Raw genomic sequence first — 12671 nt, forward strand, 5'->3', positions numbered from 1 at the left:
TTCTCAGTCAGATTACAGTATTTGTTTGCTAAATGCCTTGTACAAATGAAACATGGAATTTGAATAACTGTAGGTGACTTCATCACCAATTTCCATAAATGAGTCATACTGAGCTGATATGGAGAAGGCAGAGGTACAACTCATTGAAGTAGAATTATTCATTTTATAAAAAAGACTTCTTTTCATAATGCTCTGTATATTATGGCCAAGTGTGTGTATAGTTTCGAGACAAAAATAGAAACAAACAAAATTAAATTCATGCAGAGTTTTATTTATAGTGTGAGTCATGGTAGAAAAAAAAAAGAGTCAAAGAAACAGCCTAAACTTACTCAGGATAATAAAGTATAGTAAACTGCAAAAAATACTTTTAAATAGGCATGCACTGATACCGGTATTATGCTACCGAGTATGAGTACCGATGTTTTTTTCCGGTACTCGCCGATACCGAATACGGGGTACCGTAAGTCCCATTCAAGAAGCCAGGCGGCAGCGGCAGACTCGCCAGCCGGCTTCGCAATTAAAAAGGAAGCCGCCCCCATGCTTCTCATCACTATGTGATGAGAAAGCATGGAGCCAGCTTTCTGGTCAATAATGGAAGCCGGGTGCCGTGTCATGACGCGGCGCCCGGCTTCCTGATTGGCCAGCTTCCCGACCAATCAGAAAGCCGGGCAGCGTGTCATTACATGCTGCCCGGATTCCTGACTGGCCGGGAAGCCAACTCCATGCTCACAGGTGACGAAGGAGCATGGAGCCGGCTTCGGGGCCAATCAGGAAGTCGGGCAGCGTGTAATGACGCGCTGCCCGGCTTCCTGATACAGGAAGTATCGGGCTAGGCATCGGAGCATTTGGGCGAGTACAAGAACTCTCCCAAATACTCAGTATGAGCACTGATACCGATACTAGTATCGGTATCGGTGCATCCCTACTTTTAAATGTTCTGCCAACTGAAAGCATCTTTAAAAATCACTGCTTTACATTTGTTGTCTTGATTTGTATTGTGATTGTAATGTCTTCCCTATATTATAAAGCGCTGCGCAAACTGTTGGCGCTATATAAATCCTGTATAATAATAATAATTTGTCTTCTAGCCTCACCCTGTACGTGTTTGGCAGATGCGTAATCTCTGAGGAAAACAGCGATCGCTATCGGATGCGTGGATTGACAAGCTCTGCCACAGCTTACTTGCAGGACCTCATTTTATAAAATTTGAACTGTTTGCATAAACTAGATGTAGTATCTCTAGATCAGTAGTGGGTACTTTTCAAATTTAGTTTACTAAAATACTTACATTACATTTAGTAGTTTGGATAGAGCACAGTTGGAGCTCTACACTGCTATCATTCATTTAAATAGCAAAGATTACACAGGATCAGTAACATTGCTACCAATGGCATTTGGCTGTTATATGCTTCACAACAAAGGATAGCTGAATACTTTAAACTGATTGTAGACATAGGTGGAGGATTATTTACAGTGAACCTCAACAAATAAGAATACAATAGCATGTTTGTTTTCCATCTCCATCTGTCACAAAAGTACAAATTGCAGTCATAATATATTCAGATTCGAAGGATATAATAATACAGAAAAGGGGAAGATATTAAGCTTGTGTTTTGTCTTTCCTTTTTTATGTTGAAGCTGCAACATCTCCAGTCACTGCATTGTCAGCAATCCCGCACTGATTGACGTTGCGTTTCACTCTTACATAGCCTTCTTCACCCCATGCCTTTCCCCAGCTGTAGGATACAAAATAAAAATATGAATTAATAGCTCTAGACACAAAAATGGCAGCAATAATTCAATATTAGGAATATATGCTTTAACCAGCCACCACCTAATTTCGTCTTACTTAGAATCTAAGCTGGCACTGCCAGTATGGACACCAAGGAAAGAATTTCACTTAAAGCTGAAGTTTAATCTGCTTACATTTTGCCTTTCCTGGTTCTTCCCTCCTCCATCATCCCCTCTTCATTTTCTGACATTAAGTGAAGTAAAGTGCAATCAAGAGAAGGGAACGTGTTCACTTTATATACCAAATGATGTAAAGAGGGATTTTAAAAAACAGGAACTTTGCCTTTTTATGATTTAATGTTGTATGTGAACATACAGTAGATAAATCACCTCCACAGTGTAATTGTAAGCCACAATATAGCCATGCACAGGGGTGGACTGGGACTCTGGACACAATAGGGGCAAGTTAGGTCTGGGGGCACAGTTAGCCAAATATAACACGACACAGTCTTCATCCAACAATATTGCCTTTATTTCTGATGAAACCAATGAACACAAAACGCCTATACATTTTTGTGCTCGGTGAACAATACAAAGATGTGTATGAACAGATAACAGAAAATGATGCGTATAAACAGATAACAGAAAATGATGTGTATAAACAGATAACGTAAAATGATGTGTATAAACAGATAACAGGAAAATTACATAGCAATCACAGAAAGGTCTCCAACCCTCCGGCTTTGATCATGTTGCATAGATCCCGCAAGTGCCTGCTCAACAACGACCAGTACAATCCAAAGATGGCCGCACTCAACAGATCTTAACAAACTTCTACAAACTTAATTGATCCGAGCATGTATATACACTGTACTAAAATGTTCCCCAGCACAACCAAAACCCGCTTGCGCATTTCACCAGGGGCTTAGTCACAGAGGTACCTCTGACTAAGCATCATTGGTGAAATGCATAAGAGGCTTTTGGTTGTGCTGGGGAGCTTTTTAGTGCAATGTATATACATGCTTGGATCAATAAAGTTTGGAGAAGTTTGGTAAGATCTGTGGAGTGCGGCCATGTTTGGATTGTACAGGAAAATTACCTACACAGCAATTGGTCAAGCAAGTGCCACTAAGCATGAAGAGGATAATGAACAATGGTACAGAGATTAAATCATTGTATTACCCAGTCTTCAAGATGTTGACGTTAGTTGTGTAGTTTATATAACACAATTGTGTATATAATCAGAAATAATCACGTCTGATTTCTACATTCAACAAATTACAGTAAAATACATACATAGTAATTGGTCAAGCAAGTTTTGTTAATTATGATGAGGAAGATGACCAGTGGTAAAGAGCTGAAATCATAGCTTTACCCAGTCCTTAAGATGTTGATATTATGTAGAGTTTTGCAATATTAGAAAATATTCTAATCCCAGTAAAAGCAATTTAAACTGTAAGAAGCATTTTTTTAACTTATGCTATGTTAATGGGAACATGTAACGAATATAAAATAGGTGTTACCCCAATTTGGCTGTGAAAGTGGAAATACACACAGTGTTAGGGTTCTAAATAGGATAAATATTAGCACATATCCCAGCTTTACCAGTTGAAAAGTGAGTGTTTGACCCCCCAAAAAATTATACCGTGTGTGCCAAAGGGTATAGTTTATTAATTTGTAGTCAGTCATTTATTTACACTCAGTCTTTTCTGGTGCACTTACTAAAGAAGATGGCCACCTGAACTGCACAATTGCAAAATAATTAGTCCAGTGACTGAGCCAAATATTCCACAAATGCCAGCAATACCAGCCGAGAAGCGAGTGACTGACCCACATATAAGTTTTAGCATTCTTACTGTGCCACATGATATAGTTTTTGAACTTTTAATCAGGCAATTTTTATTTTTTCAGAGTTCCAGGCTGGTTGTGGCCTGATCAATGGCAACATAGAAAACCTGATATTGAAACCATTCAAGGGGGGTTAGAAAGGGGTTCATCTACTGACAATTCTCCAGTCATTTTTTTCCCCTTGTGACCCTTTCATAATGTAAATGGCTTTCAACTGCAGCATAAACAGAACGCCCCTGAAAGGAACTGCTCGCATTTGTGACATTCTACCAGTGTAGTTAGGTCTCAAAATTAGTCAGAGAGTTCCAATATGTACCCTGTTTTCTGCTGACAAATATACATTTGCTGATGCTTCATGTTATCCAGATTCCCCATGTTCCCCGAGACATGCAGGATTAGACTGGCCCAGCGGAGCACTGAAGGCTCCTACGTGGACCCACAATTAAGTGGGCCAACAAAATGAAATAAAAAACTTCCTAGTGGAGGGTCTGTAATTTCTACCCGTCATTCTTGTCAATTTCATGCCTGCCTCTCTGCACTGTTTATTCCACCCCGAAGATCCCTGGCCATGTCATTCCTATCAATTGTTACTGTGCACTGCAACTTCAGTAAGTCACTAACATAATTAACGACTGCCTCCTGGAAGCGACCCACCCTCCCTTCCTCTTTTGTTGCGCCTATGTGCTACACATGCATACACAAACATTTTCGACTTTGCAACCACAAATTAATCAACTTTGTTATTACTGAAAACCAAACCATTAGATCAAAGCATTTCTTGGGTTTCTATACAAAATGTAAGGCGTTTTCATGAAATTGTGCACACATTGGGCATATGACAAAGTTAGACTTTATGTCCTTGGAAAGTTAACATAATAACATTCTGTTTGAATTGCACAAACAATGAGCACAGGGACTAAGTAGACTCTATGCACGTGGAAAAGTAACATATTAGTAGTGCCTCAAGATGGCAGTATAGGATTTTAAGTAATATTATACTCTCAAACTTTTTTTCAATAATGAATCCAGATCAAACAAATATACATTGTCCAGCAAAGTTTTTCTTAACATTTTTCCAAACAGCTGGCCCCAACTCTCTCAGCTCTACTTTCCTGAACTTCCAGTCCAGTAAGATCACACGGAACACTACAGTCTCCAGCAGCTGTCCATCTAGTAGCGTGGGCAGTGGAGTGACTTTCTTTGCTGTCTGTTTGTGGAGACACACACTTAATTTACTAGGACACACAAGAGTTGCTCCTTTGGATCCTGCAGGGCAAAGGAGCCACCACAATATCAGCACTCTGGGAACCAGCTGATTCTGAGGAGACCAAAACTTTTAAACATTGATTAATATAGCATTTGAAGTCACGTAAAACATTTTGACTTTAATATAACTAAGAAAGTATGATTTAGTAATTGTACTAAACAAAGAATCTGATGCCCCAAACACCTTAGACTTAGATGTAGAAGATATATCAGAACATGTGAAAAATGATTCAGTGGGTGTAGAAAGCATATCTGAAGGTGTTTCAACAGATTCTAAAATTACAGAAGGCAGCAATTACAGTTTATTTTACCATGGAATTACAGATTCTGCATATTTGGACAACACCCCCTGGCATGAAATTACAGACTCTTCAGGTGTGGAAGGCATACAGAGAAGAACATTACAGATTTGACAGAGGTAGGTCTACACATAAGATAACAGTTTCTACAGTTTTTGGAGGTATTTGTGAACATGAAGTTGAGTTTAGAATGGGGACACTGCCATGTTTCCCCATGTCATTACCTAAAGCTTCTTCCAGACATGCCTAGTCACTAACATACAAACTTGACATTGCAGAATATGCATAGTTAGTAGTGTTTTCTCAGGCCTAATTTTTGCTGACCAGGAGCTGATCCTGCTTCAACCACTTCTTTTTTGCCGGCCTGTAATCTCTTTTGGAAAGCAGTTTTCCATATTTTCTGTTGATACGGCTCTTCACTTTTCTTACTTGTTGATGACCTTCTTTTTGAAAACATGTCACCGTGACCTATAGGTAACACATAACAGTTGTAATTTCTACACAAAATGTTTGTGTACAAGTGTAGTAGCAAATAAAATAAAAAAAACACTGGCACTTACCTCAGACCAGGCCTCAACATTGTTAGATGGTGAACGATATTTCTCTGTGTTGTGTTCGGCTTGCTGCCTGTTGACCTGGTGATGGCATTTGGGTTTGGGGGATCAGCCTTTATGAAAAAAAGAAAATAATATTATTGACATAACCAGGCTTTAAGGTGGGATACACTTTTTGGATCAATTTAGAAAAATGTGGTATGTTTGCCTCAAACAATGGCTCCATGTTGTCAACTTCTGGAGGACATCTCTGTGTTACATCTTGCTTGGCTAACGTTGACCAGGGGATGACATCAAGAATGGGGCAATGTTCCTGGAGGAAATCACTTTTTTTACCATTAGCTTGGAGACGGCTTCAAGAAAGAGTCAGTGCAAGACTAAAGAACATCACTGAGGTTAAAATTCCTAGGAAAAAACATTTACATAAAACACCAGCTGCAACATTTACAAATGTGAAATAGAATTTTAGTTACTATCATTATTTTGCAAGCAGCAGATGGATATCCATGCTCCTTGTTACATAACATACAGAGACTTCTTTAAATATTTGCTTGTGGGTGATAAAGGCCATTCTAGAAAGCTCTAAACAGGGCAAATGAGTGTCCCAAAAATAGATTTTACCATTCTCACACAATATAGTTTTACATTTTAAGTCAGTCAGTTATTGAGATTACTTCAGGCTTTGCTGTTTCACTTCCTAGCATTATTAGTTTAGAGTTAAATTAATTACCATAACTAAATGAAAGCACTGTTACTGTGCCCCAGAATATAGTTTTTTCAATTCCCAATCAGTCAGTTATTTCATTTATGTCATGCTTTTTCTGTTTCAATTGATAAAGATGATGACCACCCATTTCCCAAATCCCAGCAGTACCAGTCCAGAAGTGTGTAGTCACACTTTTCGACCACTAGGGTCTTTCCAAAAACTTAGTCCATTCTTACTGTTCACCAGGATAGTGTTTTTCAGATTATTTAAGGCTTTTCTGGTTCATTTACTGAACAGGGTGACCGCCTGTCCAAATCCCAGCAGACGGTATTTCCATTCCGGAAATTAGTTACTGACCCTTCAAAAAATTAGACCATTTCTTCTGTGACCCCGGATATAATGTTTTTTTTGTTTTTTTTTTGATCAGTCAATTATTCAGATTAGGTTAGGCTTTCTGTTTCACTTGCTAAACAAGATGGCCACCTGCCCAAATTAAGCAAACAGCATTACCAGTCAAGTCCAAAAGTGTGTGATGATTGGGCCCCCGAAAATTGCACCACAGTTACTGTATCCTAGTAGGATGTAGTTTTCCAATTTTAGTTAGTCAATTATTTAGCTTAGTTTAGGTATTTATTGGTTCACTTACTATGTAAAGATGGCCATCCACTGCCACGTGTCTCTTCCATCCTGGACGCCTGGCCCACACAGCCAGCCAGCTTAGAAGCATTATTTCCAGCAGCTCTCAGGGTGCATTGGCAGGGGCTGGTTTTTATTCAGGATGTGGAAGGTGATGGTGAGAGGAGGAGGTCAGATGGTCCGATGCCAACCCTTACTTCTAATGTTGCTGTCTAGCAACACAGGTGCAGCACAAGATGGGGGATGGTTCACAGCCAGACAGCAGCTGTCAATCATGTTACGGACGTTCTTATGTTGCTGTGCACAGTGACATTTAACAGGAATGACGTGACTGGGAACACCAGGGGACACAACGATCAGCGCAGAGAGGCAGACATGAAATTGATAAAAATGACAGGTACAATTTCAGAGAGAAATCACAGACCCCCTCTAGGCACATTTTCTTTGTTTTAAGCCACATACCCAGGGCCCACAGAGTGATCCCACTGTCCCCCTGTGAGAAAGTCCACCCCTGGCCATGCACCCTAGATCCTGTCCTGGCCCAACTCTATTCAACTGAGATGATTACAGCTCTCACTACCATCAGTATAGCCTACACAAGTGACATTACATGGTGCTGCCAGACGTCCCAAAAAAACTCTTAGAATAGATCTCTTCCAACAAAGGTAGCTTCCTTTTTGTCGAAGCAAAAGAGACTCTGCCACAAAGTCTTTTCTAAGACCACGTCATGGCCCACTTATGATCACCTTTATAGTGCTTCCCAGCTGCCCTCTGCTCTGTTGCAAACATCGCAAGCATCGCTTTCGGGTATGGGGCAGCATGTGATCTCCCCCCATGATGTTGTGCTAAGGCCTGAGCGGCCAATCATCAGGTCTAAACATTTTCACATGACATCAACCCTGTTTAAGCTCTGACACCATCCAGCACAGAGCTTACATAGAGTATATTGAGGCTGCTGCAATAGTGCATGGAGCAGAGATGAAGCAATGTTGGAATGGGCCAAGTGAGTCTCTTTTACTGATACCAATTTCATAGACTCAGAATTTTAAAGACATTGCTTGAACACATCAAGTCTATAATTTTGCCACTTTATAGATCATTGGTTCGACCTCATCTGGAGTACGCGGTCCAGTTCTGGTCACAAGCCAAATAAATTATGTTACATGCATTTCTTTTTTTAATGCCATGATAATACATGAAAATTTTCTTTGGACAAAAATAAATATCACATTAGTGTGCAAATGCTATTTGTACACAGGTAATGAACATGAAACTATTAAAAGCTGCTGTTTCTCCTATACCAGTATTTTATTTCACAGGCTGGTAATTGATTTCTAACTCTTTAAGAGCACAAACCTGTGCAATAATCTTTGTGAAATAATTTTAATAGAAATTACTACAAAATGCAATTAATGACATAAAAGTGGGTCAGCGAATCTTTTAGCTTTAGGAAATAAATAATTTAATGCATAGCAATGATGCATAATAATAAAAATACCACATGTATTCTACTTTTGTGAATTGACACTAGGCACATTTACACAATGTGAAATTATTTGTGTTAATAATCATAATAGCAGGCAGCTTACCTGTTTTTCAGCAACCAATAATCAGTTCCAGAAGAGGACCCCAAACCCACAATTGTCATCCCCATCTGGACACCTGGGTAACACGTCCCATCATAGACTCCTGAAAAGAATCAAAAGACTTACATAGGTTTTCGGTAAATATATTAATATTGATTTCTAACGTTAAATAAAACACAATGTTGGCATGCCATTACTTATATTTTATAAGGAAAGCTTATAAAGCTCAGAAATCAGAATGTAATCATGCAAGTTAAGGTATAATTATAGCCAAAACTTTTTTTAACCTAGTTTTTAGCAGAGTGGTGAAGTGCTAAAATCTCAGTTTATTTTATTTTTGGTGTCCTGTTCAGGAGATTTACCTTTAGTTCCCATACTGGAGATACGATAAGAAGTAAGAGAAAATCTCTACAAAGTGAGCACAATTTTCTCTTTTTGGACGATTTTCCCACACCTAATAACTAGGGATGCACAATACCATTTTTTCCAGACCGAGTACATGTACCGATACTTTTCCTCAAGGACTCACCAATATCAATTACCAATACTCTTTTTTATCATCATGTGACAGTTTTTCGAAAACAATACAGACTAATGATGCAACCCTGGTAGTTCTGCCACTGACTCCAAGCTGTAGAGAGACTACAAACCCCAGCACTACATTATACAACAATGCAGAATACCACCAATGATAGAAGACTACAAATCTCAACAATACATTATACAGCAATGCAGAAACCATAAGCCAAAAAGGACTACAAATCCCAGCAATACATTAAACAGCAATGCAGAACAATATGAAGCTTTATACTCTGTGTTACTCACCAGGGCTGTGCGGCGCCTCAGGAGGCAGTGCAAGGTCTGATCAGGGCTGTGCGGGGTCTCAGGAGGCTGTGCGGGATCTCACTAGGGCTGGGTGCGGGTCTTACCATGGCTGTGCAGTCTCACCAGAGCTGCGTGCGGGTCTCACCATGTTTGTGCGGGTCTCACAATGGCTGTGCAGGCAGGTAGTGGGGTCTCAGCATGGCTGTGTAGGCGGGTGCAGGGTCCCACTATTGGCTGTGCAGGCGGTGGGAAGGAGAAGGAGGAGAATTGCAGATGGACTGGCGCTTTAAAAAGCCGCCAAGAGGTCTCCACCAGGCTGCCGCAATGTCCCCAGCAAGCGCGGGACCAAAGTTTAAAGTGCTGGTATCGTTCATTTTCACAAGTACGAGTACACGTGAAAATGCCCAGCATCGCCACCGATACAGATACTGATATCGGTGTCAGTGCAACCCTACTAACATTTGCTTTTTTGGGGGGTTTTACATCACTTTATCTCTTACTAACAGTGGTCAAGAGGGCAAATAGACAGAGTGAGTCTATCCAACACAGACAGCACTAAACATTTGACACATGTTTTGGCTATACCTTAACTTTAAACCGGTGATGAACTTCTAAAAAATGCTGGACTTTTCCTGTATACTTCAATCTGGGCATCTTTCCCCATCTTCAAACTTTCTATATTGGCCAATAAAACTACCCATCAGGTCAACCAGAGGTAGGAGGGAGTGGGGCCAAGGTTAACTACCTATCTCAGGTTGGCTGGTTATCCGTAGATCTGCTGATGGTGTAGACACACAGTAACCTCTGATTATGAATTTGTTTATCATGTGCTCAGTCTGAACTGCCCTGGTTTATGACCGGTTTATTTTAGAGGAAATATGTTGGATTTTTGTACAGAAATGTGTTGCAGTTAATTTATATTCAAAAATCTTCAGGTTTATGGCAGTTTGTGTAAGAATTGTTCTTTTGTATTCACACTAGTGGAGCCCAAATTTCACAATTTCAATAAGGTATGTGCTTTCCCCAAAGCAGTTTACAAAAAATATTTGGAATGGAACTAATTACAAAAATACTGGGCAAATTTCGTCGATCGACAGAACGGATTTTGGTTAGCACATGTGCAGTGTTCATGTTGCAATTTTTTTCGTATGAAAACGGCACTAATCCAGAGGATTTCGTATGATTCTAAAAAACTTTTCCAGCCTGACCCATCGAGGAAATTCGGCCAGTTCTACAGTAATTATGATCGTTCACTTCCCATCAACTGGCCGATTATCATACGAAAACCCGATCGCATTTGATTTCCGAACGATAATCGCAAGGTGTATAGGCACCTTTACACTGTTTTTTCTCTCTAAAGCAGACACAGATTTAGTGGAAAAGCCTGTCCCCTGCCAGCAGCGGCAGAGTGGGAACCCTAGTCTCTACAGGAAAGCAGTAGTCTTATTACAGAATGCGCTTTACTTTGAAAAGCTAATTAAAAATTGATTATAATTGTTGTTGGTGATTATAATTTATTAGTGTGGTTGCAATTAGTTTATCTTATGGAAATTGGTGTGGGGCACACTGGGGGTCTTCAGCTACCATTGTGCTGTACCTTTAAGGAGGAACGGGCTACCTCTAGGCATACATGCCCTCAATTTATTCATTGCTACATATACTCAAACATGGAGTCTCTCATAGATTAGAGTTAGGACCACATTACATAGAAGGGCCTTGATGAGACAGTGTGACTTCTATTGGTTATGCAATTAGATGAAGCACTAAGTTCTTGAGGAATGCTAAGTTTTACTTGCTTAGAAGAATGTTATAAGAATGTTATATTAGGAAACATATATACATGTGTATCATAGATGAGCAAGCACTAGATACTAACATTGCAGTATACTGCCATCTACAGCTCAAAAGACATGTTGCAGTTAGTAATACAATCAGTACATGTCAGTATATGCTGCTGTATTTCCAACACTCCTTCTCAACAGCATATGCGTTGCTATATGACATTTAGCTTTTCTCGAAGGAAACTGTGACGATCCTTTGGCAATGGCTTGGTGAGTGTATGCGATGTCATTTCTTCTGATGAGCAATAATGTATGTTGATAATAGCTTGCTCTTGAGTGTCCCTTAGCAAATGATACTTCATGTCGATGTGCTTGGTTCTAGGGTTGACCCTTTCTGATTTTGTTAGCTTTATACATCCCTGGTTATCCTCAAAGATTCCTTCTCCGTATAGGAAGATGTAACAACTTGTGGATTTGCGGTCTGTGCAGTCTCCAGCCAAATCAGCATCCGCATATCCAACTAGTTTTGGCTTTGATGCTGCTGGCAGTTGTAGCTTCCTCCGAATTGTTCCTTTTAAGTACTGTATTACCCTTTTTATTGCGTTCCAGTCATGCTGACAGGGTGCTGCAACTTTTCTAGTTAGTATGCCCACTGCTGCCGCTATGTCTGGTCTTGTCACAGTGGCAATGTATAGTAGCTTTCTGATTGCTCTGCGGTACATGTCATTGTTGTGTAGCACGTTTTCTGCTTCATTGCTCTTTTAGTAGCCTGGTTCCATATTTGTTTTTACTTCCTTTGCATCTTGCATGTGGAATTGTTTCCAAATTTCTACAATTTTCTGACTTTGGTTGAGAAGATAGCTTCCATCTTCTTCTCTCTCTATTTGAATTCCCAAATAGTGACTGATGTTTCCTAGTTCTTTAATTTCAACCCTAGATAGTTCCGCTATCTAGGGAAGCTCCGTTTTATTTTCTTGGAGTGGAGTGATTTTATTTCTTCTTCTGCTGCCTTTCTCCATTGATTGGCTTCACCTTTTGGTAATATTTGTTATGTCTTCCCACGATGATGGTTTGAGTATGCGATGTGTCTTAGCGGTATATGACAGCTTGCAGGGTGGTATTCCCTTTGTTATTAGCAAGGGTTTTCACTGATAGAAGGCTGCCTTCTAGATCTGGGACATACAGTAAATTTTTCACGAAGATATTCTGCTTGTCCCCTGACGGTGTGATGCACCTCCTTTTAATTTTGTGCCCACGTTCCTCATGTGTCAAATAAGCAACAGCAATGCATCCCAAGCTCTATGACTCTTTGAACTGTAAGACCATTATTAGCAAGGATTTTCACTTTTTCACTGATAGAAGGCTTCCTTCTAGATCTGAGACATACAGTACATTTTTCACCAGGATATTCTGCTTGTCCCCTGATGGTGTGATACACC

At 39.9% G+C, this 12671-nt stretch overlaps 1 protein-coding gene across 1 annotated transcript in view; it reads right to left on the bottom strand.

The window, feature by feature from the left end:
• Positions 1-1627: 1627 nt before the first annotated feature.
• Positions 1628-12671, bottom strand: part of LOC108800693 (cathepsin L-like proteinase) — a 29310-nt gene continuing 18266 nt past the window's right edge. Inside the window, exons 7-8 of the mRNA XM_018572683.1 lie at positions 8630-8729; positions 1628-1736 (exon numbers count right to left, since the gene is read on the bottom strand). Coding sequence (XP_018428185.1) covers positions 1628-1736; positions 8630-8729 — 209 coding nt within the window. The remainder of the gene's footprint in view (positions 1737-8629; positions 8730-12671) is intronic.

The sequence above is a fragment of the Nanorana parkeri genome, unplaced genomic scaffold (assembly GCF_000935625.1).
Source record: "Nanorana parkeri isolate BGI_ZX_2015 unplaced genomic scaffold, ASM93562v1 scaffold2105, whole genome shotgun sequence".
In the NCBI taxonomy this organism is placed as follows: Eukaryota; Metazoa; Chordata; class Amphibia; order Anura; family Dicroglossidae; genus Nanorana; species Nanorana parkeri.